This window comes from Papilio machaon, chromosome 23 (assembly GCF_912999745.1).
Source record: "Papilio machaon chromosome 23, ilPapMach1.1, whole genome shotgun sequence".
In the NCBI taxonomy this organism is placed as follows: domain Eukaryota; kingdom Metazoa; phylum Arthropoda; class Insecta; order Lepidoptera; family Papilionidae; genus Papilio; species Papilio machaon.
This window is the reverse complement of record NC_060008.1, coordinates 1,345,106-1,368,219: the sequence shown is the minus strand read 5'-3', so window position 1 is coordinate 1,368,219 and position 23,114 is coordinate 1,345,106. Positions and strand designations below refer to the sequence as shown.

The 23,114-nt window shown below is 34.3% G+C and overlaps 1 protein-coding gene across 1 annotated transcript in view; it reads right to left on the bottom strand.

Annotated features, from left to right (window-relative positions):
• Positions 1-4,738: 4,738 nt before the first annotated feature.
• The window catches only part of LOC106720069 (catenin delta-2), a 53,402-nt gene continuing 35,026 nt past the window's right edge, over positions 4,739-23,114 (bottom strand). Inside the window, exons 3-20 of the mRNA XM_045683639.1 lie at positions 15,514-15,634; positions 14,670-14,789; positions 12,048-12,197; positions 11,639-11,727; positions 11,421-11,562; positions 11,024-11,120; positions 10,682-10,861; positions 10,189-10,370; positions 9,721-9,880; positions 8,967-9,156; positions 8,487-8,578; positions 8,175-8,353; positions 7,929-8,070; positions 7,644-7,816; positions 7,104-7,269; positions 6,450-6,575; positions 5,311-5,441; positions 4,739-4,991 (exon numbers count right to left, since the gene is read on the bottom strand). Coding sequence (XP_045539595.1) covers positions 4,863-4,991; positions 5,311-5,441; positions 6,450-6,575; positions 7,104-7,269; positions 7,644-7,816; positions 7,929-8,070; positions 8,175-8,353; positions 8,487-8,578; positions 8,967-9,156; positions 9,721-9,880; positions 10,189-10,370; positions 10,682-10,861; positions 11,024-11,120; positions 11,421-11,562; positions 11,639-11,727; positions 12,048-12,197; positions 14,670-14,789; positions 15,514-15,634 — 2,569 coding nt within the window. The 3' untranslated portion in view covers positions 4,739-4,862. The remainder of the gene's footprint in view (positions 4,992-5,310; positions 5,442-6,449; positions 6,576-7,103; positions 7,270-7,643; positions 7,817-7,928; positions 8,071-8,174; positions 8,354-8,486; positions 8,579-8,966; positions 9,157-9,720; positions 9,881-10,188; positions 10,371-10,681; positions 10,862-11,023; positions 11,121-11,420; positions 11,563-11,638; positions 11,728-12,047; positions 12,198-14,669; positions 14,790-15,513; positions 15,635-23,114) is intronic.

The following is a 23,114-nucleotide window of genomic DNA, read 5'->3' as shown; positions in this document are numbered from 1 at the left end:
AAATATAAAAAACGTGAGCATTCATACAAATAGGAGATTTATTTCACTTATCAATTATATGCTTTTATAATAAAGGATGATCTATGATACGGAAAAAAAACAAAAGTAAACATCTGTGTTGCCATATACTAAACGAATTTTGACAGTTGTCGACAGATGTCATCTGTCAAAAATATTCAAGTTCACTTTTAAATGTTTATATCAAAAGAAGAATGTTTGGATCAATAATTAAAACTTTTACTTCCTACAATCATCCTTAAAAAAAGTTATTTAATACGATTTTTTTTATACCGCAATCAATATAATCAAACTCCATTCGTACATAAATCGAACCATACTTAATACAGCCCTAGTCCATGAGAAATTACGTCTACATTAGTCAATAATACTAAAAAATATTACTAATATTTTCTAATACCCATACATTTACTCGGTAAATAATACTACAAAAATGTATGTGAAAGCGTTTTTCAACAAAAAAAAAAACTAAAAAAAAAACTGTGAAGTAAAGCGTATTTTACAAGATGGCTATTATTTATTTATGGTAAAAATTTCCAAAAATTTTAATTCCATATTCGAGTCTTTTAACATTTTAAGCAAATCCATATTAAATATTGTATCCACAATATCTAGTAAATAGGCCCTTAAAACGTTCAGCAAATCTTCAAAAACTATTAAAAAAAAACAAAGGAAAGTAAAGGAAACAAAAAAAAAAACAAAACATAAAATCATGACGTTTATTCTCTCTGAAATTTATAATATAATTTCTGTACGCTTGAGAATACTTTATTTTTTAAATCTACATACATAAAGACAAATTTAATTATTTCTACATAACGTCGCAACGACAAACGAAGACTGCCTTTTGTTAAAATATTTTTTTTTCATCATAAAATTTTTAAATAAAATATAAATAATCGAGTATTACCGTTCCAACAACTCTATGATCTATGGTTGACCATAGACATTAATATATATTTTTTTAAAACCGTGGCATAACACTAGAATATAGATCTCCAGTCACTACGATGACTTAATAATTACTTCAAAATTTTAAGAGATCCGTGAAATGGAAGATAAAATGACGAGATACGAAAAACATAAGAGTGGGGTTTCACTGCTTTGACATCTGTATAAAACATATATTGTACATTTGTTTAGCAATGAAAACCCACGTTAAGATAAACATCTGCGATTATACAAGTTTAGAACATGGTATGTGAAAAAAAAATCTAATAGTTTCTACATTGTCTAATATTTTCACATAACGAAACCATAAATGTAGAGTTAAACACGATTAAATACATTAAGCATACTTAACTAAACAGTTTTTAGGTTATAAAGTGGAAATAATCAAATAATCACTTCATAGAAGCGACACTGCCTGGCAAGTGGTATCAAACTGTAACCTTATATTTGTCTTGTTTTTTAATAAAAAATATACAAAAACTTACAAAATACTTAAATCAATATAATGCACTGCATGAGGGTAGTTTTGTACCAGGTTGCTCAGTCGATGCTCAGTCCGGGCCTGACGCGGACGTATTGAAAAATGCATTCATTGTGCATAAAAAATATATCCAAAAAACGAACATCACAAAAACCCTTATCACTTATTACCTACCTAATATTGATATCATATGGTCGATAAATAAATAGTTACAATGCTAAACATTATTCTAAGAGTAACAGTGGCGGATCTGGGAATTATATTTGGGGGTCTTAACTATCTATTTGGGGGGTCGACATCCCAAAGATGATTTATGTAATTTAAATCAAAACCGGGTATGCTAGTTGAAAATTATAAATATCTTGTTCATATTAAACTTGTCATGTTTTTTTAGGATCTCGAACCCCCCAGACCCCCAGAGATCCGCCAATGTGTACACAAGTTATTCACGGAGGGTAATCGAGCAAAACATATAATTCTTAAAGCTGCCGCCGCTCACAAACATTGATTACATCGAGATCATTCTATAGTCATTTAAAAAACAATGGCGTTTAGTAATCACTCTATTTGGAAATTGGTGCTTATGTTTTCATACGCAGAGAGAATGCCGCACACAGAACTACACAACACTTGCACCAGTATTAACAAAATTAAAAACACAAGTGTGTATATTGTATTGTAGTAAAAATAAAAAGCTGCACAAAAAAGTCTTGGACTTACACATGTACACCTACACCATACACCTCGGGAAAAAAAACTTGGATATTAAATAAAATCGAAAAAAATCACAATTAACTTTAATAATAAGAGGAAGGACCCCATACTTCTCAGAATGGGTTCAGTCATTAATATTACATAAATATGAAAAAAAAATCACCTGAGTCACTCTGGTTATAACAGAGTGGATTTTTCTATTAAAAAAATTTAACCAGTTTTGAAGGTTAATGTTTCTAAAATACAGTAAATAAACTGGCTTTATGTTAGTGGTAGGATAGTCGCTTCAATAGTCGACCACGTTTTAAAACTAACACCATTGTTTCTTAAACTTTACTCTAACTTGAAGTAAATATTGTGTTACTCAATAATATAATGGGACTGAACTGTGTACGTAAAATTAATAAATACATCAATAAAGATTTTATTTATAGATGAACTTATTACACGTCCAAAAAAAAATTTTATAACTACTGTTGGTAGCTAATCAAAATATTCAGGAAATACAGTTTTTTTTATCTTGTTACACAATTAAATACCATTTTTTATCAGTGATAATAAAAATAAATTTGTTGTTAAAAAAAGATTAAAAAAAATCACTAACATGATTTGTAATTTATGAAAATTCATTACTTGCATATTAAATGTTATTACATTCATATTTAGTAAAGAATAGGAAATTTGTCAATAAATTTAAAAAAAATTAAACTCATTGGCCTTAACAAATGTAACAATTGCCTTCGTATCGTCAATTATGTCAAAATTTGTATGACATTTGTTGGTAAACTTGATAGGGGGCGCTACAAATTTTAATACAAATTTTGTTGATGAAGATATGGTGATAGTCACAAATATTCCTACTAGGAATACAGAACTCTACTTTGAAACTAAGTCGTAGTCATCTTTTATATTCTCTGAAAAAACAAAGACAGCGAGATAACAAACATCCAAAAGACTTCACGAGACTTTTTTTTTTAATATAGAAAATTTAATACATTTTCCAGTAAAATTGTTAGACTTAATGATGATAAATTTCCTATTCGTTTACTATCAATGGCAGCTGTTTCCCGACCATATTGTCTACAAGTCAAAAGCTGACAAAAATGTGCCGAATAATGAACCTTACATCTATATACATAAGACGGATATTCCTTAAGATATATAAAGGACAATAGACACCTATAATACAAATAGAGGGCCGTGGAATGGATACAAAATATTACAAAATTGTATAATCCTATGAGGCCTATTCAGGAAATCGTTACAGTATCGATTTGCGCTCGAATAGGACAGCGTGCTACACTAGGTCATTCATAAATTAATAACAGTAAAACTTTGAATAGTAAAAATGTATGGAGATGAATGAGCCTATTCATGTCATTGAATAATGAATCTTATATTATTAAGTTATAATAATTATTTTCGTAAATTCGGTGAGCCTCGAATATCAAATACACAACATCTACAAGAAAGATATTTAACCGTGAAATTTCACTGTCGTAATACTTTTTATTGAATTATGTTTTGAAACATGTATATCAACAGTGGAAACACGCATAGAATACAATGGCACGATTATATACATGGGGAATTGATTTTGTATTTATTTTACAAAGTGAAAGCTATATAGGGTGATACGAGATATAATGTGTACAAACATTGTGCGATCAGAAGTTAATTTGCATTCATATATTATAGGCCATTTTAATGGGTACATTCAATTTACGGCTGTTAATTATTTGAATCATTACTTGTTAACAAATATTACGTTAATTTTCAATAAAAATATTTTTTTTTTTTTTTATTTTTTTTTTTGTTAAAAAAGATAAAATACATTAATGGGTATAAAATAGAAAAGCAAAGTAATTTATAAATAACTCATTTATACATTTAACTAAAACCAAACAACCCATTTTTTATAATTAACAGCCGTAAAATGTATACTTTATAAGCTGTAATATTGGCAACAAGTTTACCGTGAAATTCCACTGTTTGAAAACTTGTATTACAACATTTTGTCTCTATTTTGATAGAACCTCTTCATTGACATTGATGTATCAATGTTTTCATACAAGTATTTCTTCAGTGAAAACCCAAAGAATCACAAGAATACAAGAACTCATTTTATATAACATAACTATCCTATATTGACTTCATGGATTAATTATTACAATATTTATTTTAGTAAGCACAGAGTAAGTTTATTACGAAGTAAAAAAATGCCTAAATTGCTGGAAAATGTGAAATACAACTGTTTACTGATGGACAAAATGTTTCAAATTTAAAAACATATATATAAAAACTTTTTTTTCGAAAAACACAAGGAATGTACAAGATTCAATAGATCAAAATAAATATCTGTGGTAAAAAAAAAATCACAGATACTAAAAAAAATACACACGTCAAGATGACAGCTGTCACGATGACATGAATTTTGCGTTCGAAAATTTTCAATTAAAAAAAAATAATAATCACAGAATTAAAAAATAAATTACAAACCTTCTGTAATAGTATTTTCGAAGATATTTGAACTCAAATGTTTGATTTATTTTTTACGACAAAATTGTCAATTTCTTAAGAAAATTAATTCTAATGTGTCATAAAGTATTGTAATTTTGCCCATCAGTAGTAGATAAGAGAGTTGCTCCCAGGATGTGAAGGTGTGGAGGCTCACCAGGTGGTGGAGCGGAGGAGCAGGCTAGCGGCTGCTGGGCGGCATCGGCATCTGCGCCTGCACACCCTGCAGGTTCATGGGCCGTCCGTTGGGGTTGCCCATGCCCAGACCGTCCTGGTAGTTGTTCACGTCCATTGTTGGCATGTCATCGTTCTGCAAACAATACCTTAAATATTAATCCGAACAAAAAGTTTTACAAGTTAAAAAAAGCGAAATAAAACTATTTACAACAAAAATATACAGAGATTCACATAAAATAATTTAATATAAAAATTACATCTAGTACTTTAAACAAGCTTATCATTTAACATAGTCGTAGGATCTGTTGTTTTTTTTTTTGCATTAACACTATATTACTTTATTTTATCATTGCACAAAATAAAAATGCCACAGCAACATTAAACATAAAAACAAACAAGATATGAAACAAAAATGCGACAAGCAGATGCAATGCGTGTATAAAAGCGTGTACCTCTCTATGCCTGCGTATAGTGCGGTCCTCGTAGCGAGTACCGCCAGTAGAGGCCATGGGCCGGCTCAGTGTGCTGTTGGCATTGCTGGGCGAGTGCGGCGCGCCCGCCGACCCCGCCGGCGTACCTTGACCTGTCGCCCACACCACACCCCATATGTACACAGTTCACGCAATGATGGACGACATGTGCACGCAACAACGTTCACGAATACGTTGATACCTTTATTATTTCGAATCTTAATTTTTTTAAATTATTGTCGCACTCGATTATGAAACGTTAGAGCAATCCCTTAGTTCATACCAAATCTACACTAAGGAAGAGCATTTATGAGTTAATTTTTAAGACGTTCTAATATGAAATTAATATAAAATATTAAGATTCGAAATGATAAAATTGTGACAACCGTAAAAAGTTTGTATTCGCATAAAATAGTAGTTAGTTGGTGAATTAATAAATGGCGTAGTAGACGCAGTAATATTTATAAAACTTGTCAACATAACAGGGGCTAGCACGTGAGTTCTTGATAACGTTTTCGTAATTACAACAAATCTCATACAATAACATCATTTGTGGACGACGTTACGAAGGCTCGTGTTTTTTCATGCTATGACCTCGAGTTTGTTTTCTATGACCATAAATTATGAATAATAATAATTAAGGACTATACTTATACTTATCTATTGTACAAAAACTGTATTACGTAAATAATTATTATATTTCTATAAATTGTCTGAGGAATGTACATTAAAGTAATTTTCATAAAAGATATTGTACAAGTTTAAAGTTAATGTATAGAATATGTACTAAGATTTTTCATGTTTTTATTATGTACACATATTTTTGTGACATCATATTGCACCTAAGAATAACAATCCTGTGATGATTCCATTGATTTGATTGTTTATGCACATGTATACCAACTTGTTGCTCAACATGTTACAACACAGATGCAATGACCATTCCATGATGCATTTCACAGACAAAACTTAAATTGTGGAACACTGGAAGACACTAGGGGTTTACGAGAGAGTTGGTTGAGTCAGTGAGTAGGGGTAGGGTTTACGGGGTGGGATTTAATTCAATGGGTGGGGTATATGAGTGTTGGGACGAGATGTGAGGTGTGGATGTGGTCACTTACCGCTGTTGTTGGTCTGCCGAGGCTGTGCGGCGCGCGCTGGAGTGAGGAAGTCTGCCTCGCGCCAGCCATGCTTGCGGTACACCTCACGCAGCTCCGCGTGCGACCACATAGTCATCAGCACCTGACCTGAAATTAAAACAACCTTTATATTTTAATACGTATTATCAAGTTCTATTATAGAAGACAAACTAACAAAAAGGCTCTCTCTCTCTCTCTCCCCATCTCTCTCTTTCTCTCCCTATCTCTCTCTCTCTCCCTATCTTTCTCCCTATCTCTCACTTTCTCTCCCTATCTCTCTCTTTTCTTCTCTCCCTATCTTTCTCCCTATCTCTCTCTCTTTCTCTCCCTATCTTTCTCCCTATCTCTCTCTTTCTCCCTATCTCTCTCTTTCCCTATCTTTCTCCCTATCTCTCTCTTTCTCTCCCTATCTTTCTCCCTATCTCTCTCTCTCTCCCTCTCTCTCTCTCTCCCTATCTCTGTCTCTCCCTATCTCTTTCCCTTTCAGCCCTTTTTTCACCCTCTGTTCACCCCTGATTAAAAGGCGTAGGAAACCAGCGTACGCACCAGCAATTATGTTAGCCCTATACCACTTTATCATATTAAAAAGGGTACTCTTAATACATGTACAACTATGAAACATATATGAGTGCTGACCTGCAAACTTGAGTACTCTGGGTGTGTGCCGGTGACGCTGCTTGGTGAGTGCCAGCAGACGCTCCACACCGCCAGCCTCCAGCAGCGAGCGAGAGAACTCACCACTCTTCTTGATCACCTCGTTCAGTGTCGCCAACACCGCCGCTATCGTATCATCAGACGTGCCCTGGACAATACGCAATATTATATGCACGGTTCATGTTATTGTAATGTTAATTTACACTCAGAGTGATTAAGTAAGCACCAAGGAAGGTTGTCTTAATCTATATATATATAAAAGAAAGTCGTGTTAGTTACACTATTTATAACTCAAGATCGGTCGAACTGATTTAGCTGAAATTTGATGGGGAGGTAGCTTAGAACTAGGAGACGGACAGATAAACTTTTTTATCTTGTGGGCATTTTTTTATTCCGCGCGGACGGAGTCGCGGGTAAAAGCTAGTTTAGAATATTACTTAAAGAATACGGTAATGTTAAATGTTAAAAACTTTTTAAAAAACAAAGAAGAGAATTTTTAATCAATGTCTAAGTGGTACAGACCTGATCGTGCTGCTGGTTACCGCTGGGCAGCTTCTGCACCAGGTCTCGCATCGCGTACTTTCCGATGAGCTCCTTGTTGCGCTGGTCTATGGCCAGGTTGCGCAGCGCCGTCGCCACCGCGCACACAACACGGTCCACCTCCATACGCAGCAGTTCCACTAGGATTGGTAAACCTGAGGAAAGATGGACATGGGATACACTTGTATATTACCATCCCTCTAATTCATAGCACAATCAATATGTATTTATTATAAAATGAACCTTATCATAAGTGACATAAGGTACCTTTTTCCTTGCGCACGGCGGCTCGTATATCGATGGAGGGCTGCCAATAGCATGCGGCGAGGTTCTGCAGCGCTCCCGCCGCAGCCTCCAACGTCTCCGGGTTGGAGCATGACTGCAGCAGCGCCATGTACAGCGGCACCACCTACCGGACACAGTATCAAATTATTGCAACAACTATGCCTTTCCTATTCCTATTCCCAGAATAATTTAGGGCCAAAATTAAAAAAATACATGGCGACAACTTACTTCAGGTGACCACAACATCTCTGTCCCTTTGGGCACGCTGTACCCCAGCTGTGTGTTGGAACCTGTCTCCCCCAAGGGCTGGGAGTCGGGATCGCTCTTTCCGAGAGGGCTGGTGGAATTGGAGGAAGAAGATCCTTCCTTCTTCTTTTTACTGCCGCCGAAGCAACCTAGATTCTCGCCTGGAAATAAATTAAATAAAGTATAAAATAAAATAAAAAAAAACATACAATATGGAATTGAATTGAGTAGTCCCAAATGGGTTTAGCTTAGTTTATATAAATCTAAATTTTCGTCTAGAAATTCTTCTTGTACCTTTTGATGCACTAGCTTGTATCCTGGCTTGCCCCGAAGACTGTGTCGGCGGCGCCCGCGTGTCATACAATGGATCTTCGATTTCTTGACACCTGAGGTAAAGATTTATCTTTTTATTTGCAGTTTTCAGAAATACTCAAACCTGTGTCATAAAGCTTATATATATACTAGCTTTTGCCTGCAACTTCGTTTGTGCAGAATTCAAAAAAAAGTGAAAAGTTTCTAATGGGTTACTCAAGTCTATGTACACTTCAATAAGATGTGTTGAACCGTTGTGGAGTTATCGAGTAAATATGTATTTCAACGTATCCCACTAGAACCGTAATTATTTCAAGGATCAGAATTAGCCTATATGTGCTTTCAGATTATATTCTACATCTGTGGCAAATTCCATCAAAATCAGTTGAGCAGTTCTGGAGATACTTTCAAACATCCATCCATCCATACATCCATCCAATGTAAATTAGTAAGATGTATGACCTGTAGGAGAGATTGCGGAGTACACAGACGCAGTTCTCGACGACCTTAGTGCCGATGGAGTTTGCACGCAATGAGACGCGCACAGTGTGCAGCAGAGCCTCCGCCAGCCCGGGCAGAGCTCGCAGTCGCCGACGCGCGTACTCTCCCGCGGAGGACGCGTTACGTAACACTCCGCTCGCATTACGGAACACTGCAACGACAATATGACGCATATTGTTACACAACCAACCGATACAATTATTCATTATGTAATATATTTCAAATAAAAATGACCTCTATATCAATGAAACTCTATCTATTTAACAGATTAACAGTGGTAGACGTCAGCAACAACAACATCACGCACGAATTAGCGGCTCGCTCAGTGAAATACCACGACCTCACAGAAGACAGGCGTCAAGTGGAAGTAATTCCGCGTACAGTCTGATGAGTGTGGTGCTGGAGACATAATTTTAGTCCTCTTTCCCTTCCCACCCCTTTTCTTATAAGGAAAGGATCAAAAAGGGAGGTTGATTTGATGGAGGAGGAGATGCATAGGAAGGTTAAATGTTGTCTTTTTGTGCGTCTCCTTCGTCGATTGAAGATAGGAAACGCATCTGCAATTGCGAATGTCTATGGGTAGCGGTCATTTCACCATTTCGGCGAATTCATGTAGCCGCTTGCTCGTTTGCCGCCTTTTAATATAAAAAAGTTGAGTTTTAGACAGAAGAAAATTTTTACTTTGGGCGTTTAACTTTTGGTACCGTATACTCACCAGTGGACCAATATGTGTCTCCAGGGTTGGTGGGGTGCCAGCCCGACTGCGGAATGATCACCTTGTTGACGATCACCTGCGCCGCATCATCGATGATGGACTGCTTCAGGTCCTCACACGACGACATGTTCCAGATCACACCCGTCACTAGTTCCTTCACCTGGATTACAAACATTTTATTTAGAAACTTATTTATTATGAAATTTTGTTTTATTTATAATGGTTTATTGTTGGTGTATTTTTAGATGTAATTTTGAATTATTTTAGTTTACAATTAATTTTTTTTTTCATTTAAAAAAATGTTTAATTTTCAATATATTATTCCCAAATAGGGTTGGCAACAGGCAGCGGGCCGTAAAAAAAAATAAGCCAAAACTTTAAGGTTTCAAAGGTCCAATTTCAAAGTTTTATGTTCAATTTGCTTATGTTGAATATCGTTCAGCTTAAGCTTAAGCTCTCACTGTTTACCTCCATATCATTAGTGCGACAGAGCAGTGCCATAAGTGCGGGTATGCCACCAGCGTCTCTGATGGCACGCTTGTTCTCATCGTTCTGTCTGCCGTAGGACAAGTTGCGAAGTGCACCGCACGCATTGCGACACACTTCCGCACTCTCGTGAGATACCAGCCTCACTAGGGGAGGTATACCACCTGGAAATAGAAAGAATTTATAATTAAGAAGTAGGGAAATTATTTAAATTTTATTAGAAAAGTAGCTTTTACTCGCGACTCCGTCCGCGCGGAATAAAAAATAGAAAACGGGGTAATAATTATTATCCTATGTCCGTTTCCTGGTTCTAAGCTACCTGCTCACCAATTTTCAGTCAAATCGATTCAGCCGTTCTTGAGTTATAAATAGTGTAACTAATACGACTTTCTTTTATGTATATAGATAAAAACTCAACCGAATCATACATACTTTTAACTGCAATATACTAGTTTTTAGTAAAACTACAACATACCCAAGCTCCTAGTCTTCTGTTTATTAGGATCGTCCATGTATGTGAGATGCTGCAGATAAGCCGCAGCATTGGCCTTCACCACATCCGAGGGTGAGTTGAGGAAGCCGATGACCTCCGGCAGGTTGGGGTCTCGCCACTGCAACCCACCACCATCCTCGCGCCCCCCCACACCTGGGTGTACTGAAATACAAATATATGAGTATCCTGCTCGAAGGACCAACGATAATAATTTGTACTATTTGGCATTGAAAAGTATTGTGCCACACTCAGAGTCATTATTTGGTTACTAAGAGACACTTAGCGAAGACTTCTCATAGCTTAAATAGTGACCGACATACTTACCTAATGCCATTCCTGCCATTTGCTTCTGCAATTCGTCTTCATCTCCATACATTGACTGACCACCTGTACTGCCGAGGCTCAATCCATTCTGAGAGTCCTGAAAAATATAAGTTACGTTTACAGAAACTATTCTTACTAATTAATTAATTATTCTTACTAAAGTACACACACAACTCACGCCCGCAACCCAAAGGGGTAGGCAGAGATCACGGACCTCCATTTGGCATGGCCAACTAAAGTATTAAGATATAGAACAAACTTTAAGAGTCAGAAAACCTATTTAAAAATCTACTTAACAAAACGCAAGAAAAGATGAATTAAGTAAAAGATGGCATGAGTCAGAAAGGTTTTTCAATGGCGTACCATGAAGGGTTTTCAATATCATAATAGAGCATACTTTGAACTGTCCCTGCTGGTGGTGGGGGGGCTCGTAAGTGGCGGGGTAGTGCTGGTAGCCGTACGCATCACCCGCGTACTCGCCCCGCGGTGACGTCACACAGTAGTGACGTCCCAGCTGCTCCAGTGACGCAGAGTCGTACCTAACACAGAGTACACTCATACACCAGTACTTCAGTCACAAGTAAGCAGTATGAAAATCTCTCTTGTTCATCTCACCTCTGCTGTAGGTGCAAGTTATGCTGCGGCGGCAAAGCACCTGGTGAAGCACTACGTGGTGATGCACTTCCACCACCCTCTACGTACTCCTGAAAGCATAAATATCAACTCAAGTATATTTACTAACTACAAATCTATAAAAACACTAGCTGTCGCCTGCGACTCCGTCCGCGCGCAGTTAAAAAAAAATTCTTGATTAAGTCATGATATTTTAAATTGAATATAATCTTAACAGTAAAACACTTTCATGTTACTGACCTAGGTACACGAATAAGTATCTCCTAAAAAAACCGCATCTTTTGAGTTACAACTATATACGTTACAAGTCACAGTAATCATCTATTTAGATTACTTTAACACTATCTGTGTCAGTGAAGTAGTGTTCTGGGGTAACACGTTGACTGCTCACCTGAGCCATGTAGGCGGGCACTTGTGTCCCCGGCTCCACGAGGTACGCGGGCTGTGCGGGGTAGGCGGCGCCATAGTGCGCATATGTGCCGTAGTGTGCGCCGGAACCCGTGCCGTACACGCCCCCAGACACAGACACTGAATCCATCACCTAGGACAAATTGATTCAACTTTACATATATGTTAAATAGATATTATTCCTTAAAAAATTGTAGTTTAAATCCTGAATAAATGATATATGTATACTGTATCATTTAAGTTATTATAGACGAAATTAAGAATGAGAGACAAACGGCTTTTTAGCAGACTTCAAAAAGAAGGAGGTTATCAATTCGACTGTATTTTTTTTTTTATGTGTGTTACCGCGAAACGCCGCCCCTGGTGGTCCGATTTTGATGAAAAATATTTTAATCGAAAGGAAGTGCTTGCAGGTGGGTCCCATTTTTTTTTTTTTTTTTTTTAAATAACTAGAAGACTAGTAGATTTTGAATATAGCTTCAAAATTTGTTGCGAAAATTAGGGACATTTTTGCTTTCAGCGCTTACGTAGGCTAAACTATAGGACCTACATAAAAATGATGTATGGCGAATTGTAGCTCTTTAAATGTGCTAAATAAAAGTCCGCGATAGCATATATCTATCTTTTATAGTTTTCTCACAATAACCATTTTTTTCTTCAGAAACATCAATTAAATTCATGCCCTATTTCCGACGTTATTATTCGAGTTCAGTATTAACCCTTATGTAAATAAATATGTTCATTATCAAGAGAATTTAATGTAGATTATATTTGCAATTGAAACTATATCATTCTGTCTAATAGTTTAGGAGATATCGTAAGAATAAAATTACGCGGAAACGAAAAATGCTACACGAAAAGCACAATTTTGCTTTCTAGGCTTACGTAGGTCAAACTATATGACTTACATAAAAATGATGTATGGAGCAATTATAGATCCTTAAATTTGCTAAATAAAAGTCTTAGGTGGCATATATCTATCATCTATGGATGTCTCACAAAAACCATGTTATTATGAACAAACTTCGATTAAATTGCACACGAAAAACAGCGTCGTAAGCTTACGGCGCTATTATATTACATTCGATATGAATCCTTATCCAAATAAATATGTTTGATGGCTAGAGTATTAAATGCAGATTACATTAGCCTTTAAACTATGTAATTCTGATCAATAGTTTGGGAGATATTAAATAATTAAAAACTACGCGCATTCGAAAAATGCTAGTGCGGCGCGCGGCTGGACAAAATTAAAGGCACGCTACGATGTATTAGTTCGTTAATTTTCAATTTGTATACCGATTTTGATAATTATTTCATTGTTTAAAGGATAAGTGGTTATCTGCTGCATTCTAAATTAGTTTTTGAATTGAAGTACACACATATTAAATAGGATAGTCCTTTTCTTTATTTGTCTTATTTAACTGACAATTATCATTTTAAGTTTTGATGTTAACTACAATTTGTATGTATTACTAGCTGTCGCCCGCGATCCCATCCGCGCGCAATTAAAAAACATAATAAGTAGCCTATGTGTTCTTCCAGACTATGATCTACATCTATGCCACATTTCATCGAGATCCATTCATTCGCATTTATAATATACTAGCTTTTACCCGCGACTCCGTCCGCGCGGAATAAAAAATAGAAAACGGGGTAAAAATTATCCTATGTCCGTTTCCTGGTTCTAAGCTGCCTGCCCACCAATTTTCAGTCAAATCGATTCAGCCGTTCTTGAGTTATAAATAGTGTAACTAACACGACTTTCTTTTATATATATAGATTAGTATGAAGTAAGATAGAGAACTTTCTCTACGATTATAGAACACCTTTGTTAAAACACAAATAAAGATTTAATGATAGCTTTTTTTATTTATGTGTTTTAATTTGAACCTTTGTATGTGTTTAGGGAGACTAAGATTGTGTAATTTATACAAATTGTAATCAAAAAAATTATCACCGTTAACCTTTATGCATATATTATGTATATAATATATATATTTAATTATTTATTATTATGTATTTGTATATATATTATAAATAAGCCTTAAATGATCTAATCCGACCTAGTTAAAGTTCTAACGAGAATAATTCAAAGGATTAAAATTGTTATAACATTATTAGAAAACTGCTATTGGCAGCGTGAAACAACTTCAAAACGTTAATTACAAACTTTTTAATTAATTTCAAAGTTACTTCTACAATAAAATACAGTCCTATTATATACCTATTGTGGATATAACATAGACTTCAGACTTTACTTAAACCTTTTACATAATTACAATCGATAAGATGTAGTTTACTTTATGTGAGAATTAATACTTTTAATCCTTTAATTTTTTTTTCACCAATTTAAATTAATGAATGATTGACTAAATGCGTGATTAAATAGTTAAGCTAGTCTCTCAGCGTTTTAGCGAATGATGGAATAAGTAAATAAACAAGTAACGAGACTCTGATTGAACGACTAACCATCGGTTTCTGAGATCATAAGAACCGTTTAAAACATATTGTTATCTCTGTTTTGTTAAAGATATTGCCAGATTTTTGTCTCAAAAACCTACGATAACTCCGCGAGTGTCTAGTAATTTATTGAGTAACTAACATGCGGATATTTCTGAGAGGGCGCCATAGTGAGATGTCCCATGTGGTTGTAGTGTGCCGCCGGCGAGGACACGTACTGGCCGTAGTCTGGCTCCACGCCCGACACTTGGTACTCTCCAGCCTGGAAATATCAGTGACCTATTATACAACTTCAAGGTAAATATACGAATCGAATCATACTTTAATAGTACAATTTAGACTGCGTTTATTTGCTGTGAGGACATCTATAAGAGTTTCTGCTCCGAATGATATATTAAACAATAGACCTATATCACATTATGCTTCAATATAAATCGATAATCTTTTTACTTTTTATATTAAGGGAGAATGTACGATGGTTTCACTTATAAAGTGGTATAAATTACACTTATAGTAAATACCTACACCACTGAAATAAAATTTCATCTTTAATTAAACCTTTAATGTTCAGTGAAAAAGTGTATACTAAAAAATACAAATAGCCAAGTGAAGGAAAATATACAAAGGAATTTCATCTAAGCTCTTTTTAATATAAAAGGTCTAAAGAAGAAAATAAAATGTAACGAACTTGTTTGGCTTTCTTTAACTTGCTTCTAGTGATTTTAAATTAGGTAATGAATTTTTTTAAAGTACGTCAAATAAAAAGGCATTTGAATGAAAGATATATTAAACGTTACAATAACAACGAATTAACCAAAATTACACTACTTAATTCTGATAAAATTACATGAAATCTTTTGTTATTTCTTATTACGTACAATTCTTGTTCAAATGAAGTGATGGGAATTTAGCAGATAAGGGGAAGTACAGGAAGGGAAAATATCATCTTTCTGCGGGTACTCTTCCTTCGTGTGAGAGAACGTTACCTGCATGGCGAGATGATGTTGGTGCGCAAGTGCGGCCGACAGCTCCGCGTCCTCGGTGGAGGCGTCCGAGCGGGACACGGGGCTGTGCTGCGAACCATACGCACCCTCTACCGGACCGTTGCTATAACAATACGGGACTTCACGTTACACCATGACAAATATTTGAAGCTAATGGTTTTGAAACCATTCGACTAGTATCGTTTCTTAGGCTAGATAAACTCTGCTACCAACCAATCTCTAGGCTCGTGCTAGAATATGGTAAAGGTTACAAGAAATATTAGTGAATTTCAAATAATCTGTTTATAGTAAAAAAAAACTGAACAAACAGGACCATAATAGTAAAACAAGATGTAGAAAATTCAACATATACCACTGATGGTTCGTTACCAATTATTTGATATTCAAGTTTAATAACTCATGTTATAAACCGCAAGAGAGTTGGCTCAACTTAAAGTTGAACGAGCTGTTGACCCGCATCTCAAGCACTGCATGGGCCGCGCCAAACTAACTTACTCCGAACACCTACCCCCTGCATACTTTTATATCATTAGTAATATTAAAGAACCAACAAATATTTACTATCTTAATAATTATTTAATCGTTTTAAAATATTTTTATTGTTTTTCCTAATCTTTTTACCTCATGAATGAAATGTAATTTAACATCTATGTTAAAACATATATTCAACTCATTCCCTTTGTAATAATAAATATAACAATACACTTGTGTATTGGTATTTCACCAGTGTAAACCCATCTTAACAATGTGCAAACTAGGATGAATCAAACAGTATCACATCCAATAATTAACCTTTTCAAAACGCTTATTTAAAAAGAAAACCGTCAAATAAATCGATCACCAATGCCAGTCACTTATTAGATAAATAAATTGACTTATCTCGAAAGTCTTACACCTACTTATCACTTAGAAAGGACAAGATCCGCAAAGGGCGGGCTCTGATAACTTGAGCGGATGATGTCGCTGACACTCAACTTGAATACTAATCTCATTAAAGCCTCTTAAGTGCATTTAACGCGACCCAACTTGATTCTAACTTAGTTATAGTCAATATTATTATAACATTTAATTAATGTCATTTTATTTATCTACTAGCTGTCACCCGCGACTCTATCCGCGTGAAATTAAACAAAAAATTAATAAGTATCCTATGTGTTCTTCAAGACTATGTTCTACATCTGTGCCAAATTTCATCAAGATCCGTTGAGCTGTTCCGGGAATACCTTCAAACAAAAATCTATCCATCCATCTAAACATTCGCATTTATAATATTAGTAAGATTAACAACCATTAAAGTTAAGAATGTAAATATTAGAAGCAAAAGGCTAACGTTATATGGACATATGCTGAAAGATGAAGATCACATAAATAAATAAGTAATAAGATTGAATATGAATGACTACGAAGGTAGAGGAAGACCAAAGAAAGTATAGATGGATTGTGTGAAAGAAGATACGCGTAAAAAGGGGATGAATTAAGATATGACGGCCGATAGAGATATATGGAAGAGAAGTACATGTACTACTCTTCCATATATCTCTAGAATATGTTGTACTGACACTACGTAAGGACAAGGGCAGTTTGATTATAGTAATGACGATATTGATTTATTAACAACAATATAACATCCTTACACAATATTTCTTAATCAATGCTTTCTAAGTACATAATATAATGCAATTAAAAGGAGAATATACCTTACATAGGAAGGAAAATGAAAGCACTTGAATAAATAGGTACCCAATTATTTTCTCTCGTATTCTACGAAACAAAAAGCTTAAGCAAAAACTAGGTAACCTAAAAATAATGCAAGTTTTAATTACAAAACGGTACGAGGGGAAGTCTATACGAAATTAATACCCAGATTCTGTGGTTTAAGGATATTTAGAGGTTTTTTTTTATTGTAAGACTACTTTAAAAAAACTATTAATCTTAATCTGGCAACACTAGTTTTGGATATTATTTTTATCTTAAAAGTTGAACTAAATTTCTACAGATTTTCATTCCGGAAATATCTCTATACATACAGCAACGTACTTTCAAAAGCATTTTGTAATGATTCTCGAAGCTTTATAAATTGCCTTTGAAGAGTTTGTTGCTTTTCTTACGTAACTTACGTACTTATTGATATTGGCAATACAATATTATACGAAAAAAAAAAAAAACAAAAGTTATACCTTCAATAGATTTAAAATATGTACCTAATTAAGATAAATTAAAGATGAACCCAAGTTATAAACGATATCACTAAACATTTTTATTTCATCAAAATTAACAACTAAATTCCAAGAAAATCGATTCGGAAGCTTTTTAAATTAAAAAAACAATGATTATATATCATTGTTTTTTTAATTTAAAACTTAAAGATTTCTAATGAAATTATTTGTTCTAATAGAATTGGCTTATTGTTTACTAAACAGTCAATATTTGTATTTAAACATTAGAGAAGTCCATCAAACTAATTCGATCAATTAAAATCGATTCGCATCACCAATTATTAACAAGTCGATTATTCGGTCATCGAAATCACAGCTAGGGCTGTGAGTACTTCGAAACTATCATATTTATATTTAACATTTAAATGAGAGACGTTTAACCTACTTTCTTTTTAATACATTTCAACAACAAATATTGAGACGTCAATAAAAAAAATCATTCAGGTAGATTTCACTAAGTAAAAAAAATTTAAGATCATTTTATAACCCAAAAAAGAATATTACATTAAATTCATCTCCTACATTATTATTCCGTGAGTTCGCATTGCCGAAACACCTGTACAAAATAAACATTTTGTACAGGAGTTATGACAGTGTAGACAAATAGAACAAGTTATATATAACATTAAATTAATATCTTCAGCGACAACCCTAACGACAAATCATCCTCGAGCGTGTCAATGATAAAACTAAGCCGAATGTTGACGTGACACGCTACCGATTTATAAATTAACACGTCAATTGGAACAACAACGACAGCTTCCGGCAACCGCGCGACTTGGAATTGTGAAATCATGTTCATTTCATTCGTCTATTATTATCACACGACAGTTGAAAGGCAAAGTACTCTAAAGGGAATAGGCACTTACTAAAGTGCGTGCCATCTTTCGACACATAAACAGTAGTAAAATGCTAGTTTATTCTTTATGTAAAAAAAAACCGCTTTATAGGTAATATTTGGAGGTCTCATTTGATTTTAGTTCACATTTACAATTATAAACAACTAGCTTTTACCCGCGACTCCGTCCGCGCGGTATAAAAAATAGAAAACGGGGTAAAAAATATCCTATGTCCGTTTCCTGGTTCTAAGCTACCTGCCCACCAATTTTCAGTCAAATCGATTCAGCCGTTCTTGAGTTATAAATGGTGTAACTAACACAACTTTCTTTTATATATATAGATTTATTATCTGCCTCCGAAATAAGTTTAAGTGATGTAACTTAAATTATATATAAGCTATATGTTTCACTATTATGTCTTCAACTTAAATTACAAATACATAACACAACGAGACTTAGTTCCATCAAAGAAAAAAGCACCGCAAGAAAAAAGTTGTAAAAACTTCGAACTAATCTAATATTTTGTATGAAAGCAGGCAATCATTAATATCATTCTATTGTCAAACTTTGGAACATTCACAAGTTTAGGATTAATAAAAAAAAATTAAAAAGTTATCCTTACAAATTACATTTAGCGCGGAAGTTTATCTTGTACCGAGATTTATAACCTCAAAACGTTCGCACGACGCGTCCCTACTTATAACTGAGTTGCCACTTTTTTATCTACACTTATTATAAAGAGGATTATTTCTGTGTGTTTGTAACGAATAAACTCAAAAACTACTGAATCGATTTTAATAATAATTTCACCATTAGAAAGCTACATTATTCCTACGTAACATAGGCTGTATTTAATACTGTTTTTTTTTTTTTAAATAAATGTCTGCCCATGAAATACCGGGTCGTGTCGCTATGTTATCTTCCACTCTCGCCCTTACTACGAATAAATATAGTCCTTCATTTTTCTTTTTAGCTTTTCATAGCGCGATGACAATTATTCAACTGCTGCAGTACATTGTCCAGTCGAGTCTCGGAAAACGTGAGAAAATATTCTTGGGATGAAAATTTATTATTAAAGTCTGGACTTTTCCAGCTACTTATATTTCTACTATATTTATTATTCTTTTCTTTCTTTGTTAAACAAGAGATGACTGTGCGTTTCCATTACCGAAACATCTGTTCAAAAATACAATATCAAAAATAAGCACGAATAAAGTGGACATTATCTACAATATATTTCCATCGACTGGAATGGTGGAACGGAAACATGACTAATTTTACCTGTGGCCGCTTGAGTCATATCCTTGATATCAAATTCTATGAAAAATGTACCAAACGCCATAAAATATCCGTTTTTAATAACGAACTACAGTTTTATTGATGCTAACACTAAAAAGATAATTGGATAAGAGTTGAGTTTAATTTTACACATGTCTTGACGTAATTTTAAAGCACTTATATACGTTCCTTACAATGATTTATTTGCAAACATCCTTCTACTCTTATCTACCTATCAACAAAACCGGCCGTCTGTTTAAAAATACTGTTTATATCCGAGTATGGTTATTTAAAGCGTACAAGCTGTGGATTCTCATTGCAAAAACAAAACAAAAGCTGGGTTTAATGGTATGCGAGCGGTCGAAGCGCGAACCCGGCCCGTCCGCGCAACTCTGATTCATCTGTATTAATAATTATCTAATACTCCGCCGGATTCCTGCGCTCGATTCAATCGATTTTGATACTTACAATAAAGGTACTTGTACACTATCTATAACAACCAAATAGTATATCAGTTATAAATTAGTAATTCCATTTGTAGAGATCTAATGTGAAGTGACCTGATTAACTTCTTGTAACGGCGAAGATTGAATAATTGACGACTTAATACACCATAACTGTTGCTGCGGCAACGGCGACGGCTGTCAGACTGATTGATGGACGTTGCTAATGAATGTACTAATATACTGTTATATACAATGCTTTGAAATGTACACGAGATTACGGAAGATGAGAGAAAAGTGTGCCATGCTCCAAATGAAAATCCATAATTTAACCAGTATGTATTATTTGCGTTGAACTACTGTGATATCTTGTCAGTTTAATGTAGATTTATTTTAAAACACATCTACTTTTTTTGTAAGAATAATGGCTTAAATTACCTAACAAAATTATTTACAGGATAGAATAACCTTTTCGTTTCACCGAGTTTTTCCTAAATTGGAAAATAAATTAACCGACTTTCGACACACGCAAAAAAGTATCCATTACAAAAGACAAGGGAGACAAGATGAGATGAGAAAAAGTAATAGACAATTACTTTCGCTACAAAAGCCTGAGAACCGACGACGTACGCAGAACTACTCTCTCGGGGCACATTGATGTACATATTGCTTGAATTATCATCGTCCGCACTTCCACTGATGTCGACAAACAAAAAAATGTATAGATATTCACCTTTCGAGATTAAGATACGATGTCGGTATTAAGTTTCCGACAATGTTTTGTACAAAAGAAAACAACTTACTGTAGGTACATTATTTCTGTGTCAAAGAAAGTTCTTTTATTTCAGCAAGCGATGTAACTCTATATACATTTTAGATAGTTTGTTTTTTCTTCTAACCTTTTGGAAAAAACTATTTATACTCCGACATAGTATTTTTATTACCCATCTACTTATATCATCATTTCACTTTGCTCTTGAAGTAAAAGAGTGTCTTTGAAAAATTTTATTTTCTTTATTCATTTCATTAGGGAATAGAAGTATTAAATGCTAGGCTATAAAGCATTATTAAATTTGCCTAGCATAAAACTTTGTCAAGGTTTCAAAATTTATCTTACTAATATTATAAATGCGAATGTTTAGATGGATGTTTGTTTGGAGGTATCTCCGGAACGACTCAACGGATCTTGATGAAGTTTAGCACATATGTAGAACACAGTCTTAATATATACATAGGCTACTTAATATGTGTTTTTAATCCGGCGCGTACGGAGTCGCTGGTGACAACTAGTATCATAATAATTTTAAAGTCATGCTGTTCATCAATATAATCCAGCATCATTAAAACTTCAAAGACACCAACCAGATTTAATTTCACACTAAAGTCACAGCTGCACTTAAGTTAAACAACTATAACTTGATAATATCAAGTACAAGCATGAATACTTAACGAAAACCTAACTCTGCTAAGTAAGCAAACGCACAGAGACGCTGCAAATTGGATAAAGCCTGTCCAAGGCTAATATTACATACACTTTATGTGTACATTTTGTACCTACATATTAACTAATAAACTGAATACTACGACAATATATTCTCATTGAATTATTCAGCATTAATATAATTAAAGTGTGTTCATACAAAGACATCTTGTTTACTTGTGTGACACTCCGAGAAAGAACACGAATTGAGTGACACCTCACTCATCAAATTCGGTTCAGTCATTTAATTTCTACGCCGTCATAATGAAATTTACATACAAACCCACATACATAAAAAATATCTTACATACGAAAAAGCTATTACCCTTTATCAGGCGGGTAATTAAAAATATATTATCTTAAAGACAAATGAAGATCGATTTCTCATTTAATTTAGTACAAAATCTATCTATATATATATAAATGAAAGTCGTGTTAGTTACACTATTTATAACTCAAGAACGGCTGAATCGATTTGACTGAAAATTGGTGGGCAGGTAGCGTAGAACCAGGAAACGGACATAGGATAATTTTTACCCCGTTCTCTATTTTTTATTCCGCGCGGACGGCGTCGCGGGTAAAAGCTAGTAAGTAATAAATATCATCTTTACTTGGTGAAAAAAGGCAAATGTCATTTAACTTTAACAAGGACTTTGTAAGGATGTTCAAAATTAAAAATTCTAAATCAATCATCTTAAATTACAAATGACACCTGGAATTGATTGTTATAAAAGTTCTTCACGATAGAGAATCGATGACTTAAATTGTCTTTCCTACGTCAGACGGGGCCAGATAAAATCTTTGATGGAAACAAAGTGTCCAGCGAAAGAGAGTATACGCTATCCAGACTTAATTGCTTTCACATTATAATGGCAAAGACAATTCTCTGGATGTTTATTAGGATAAAGCTTAATTGCATTTCCAATGACAAACGTCGCTGTGTAGTGATAAATTAGCGCAATCCCTATTGGATTTGTATGTTCTAAAACCACTAATAGGACAAAGCATTTATGTCGTTTTAATACATCGTCTAAAATATATATTACTAGTTGTAGCCCGCAACTCCGTTAACGCGGAATTAATAAAAAAATAGTGACCTATGTGTTCTTCCAAATTTGAACAAGATCCGTTGAGCCGTTCCGGAGATACCTTTCAACAAACATACATCCATCCATTGAAACATTCGCATTTATAATATTAGTAAGACGTATCAACTTAAACAGTTGTGGGTATGTTATTTGCTGTTTATGTGATATAAATTTTTATTTTATGTATATTGAAAATGTAACACGATGTACCAAATGCATTATAAAAGAATAACAACTAA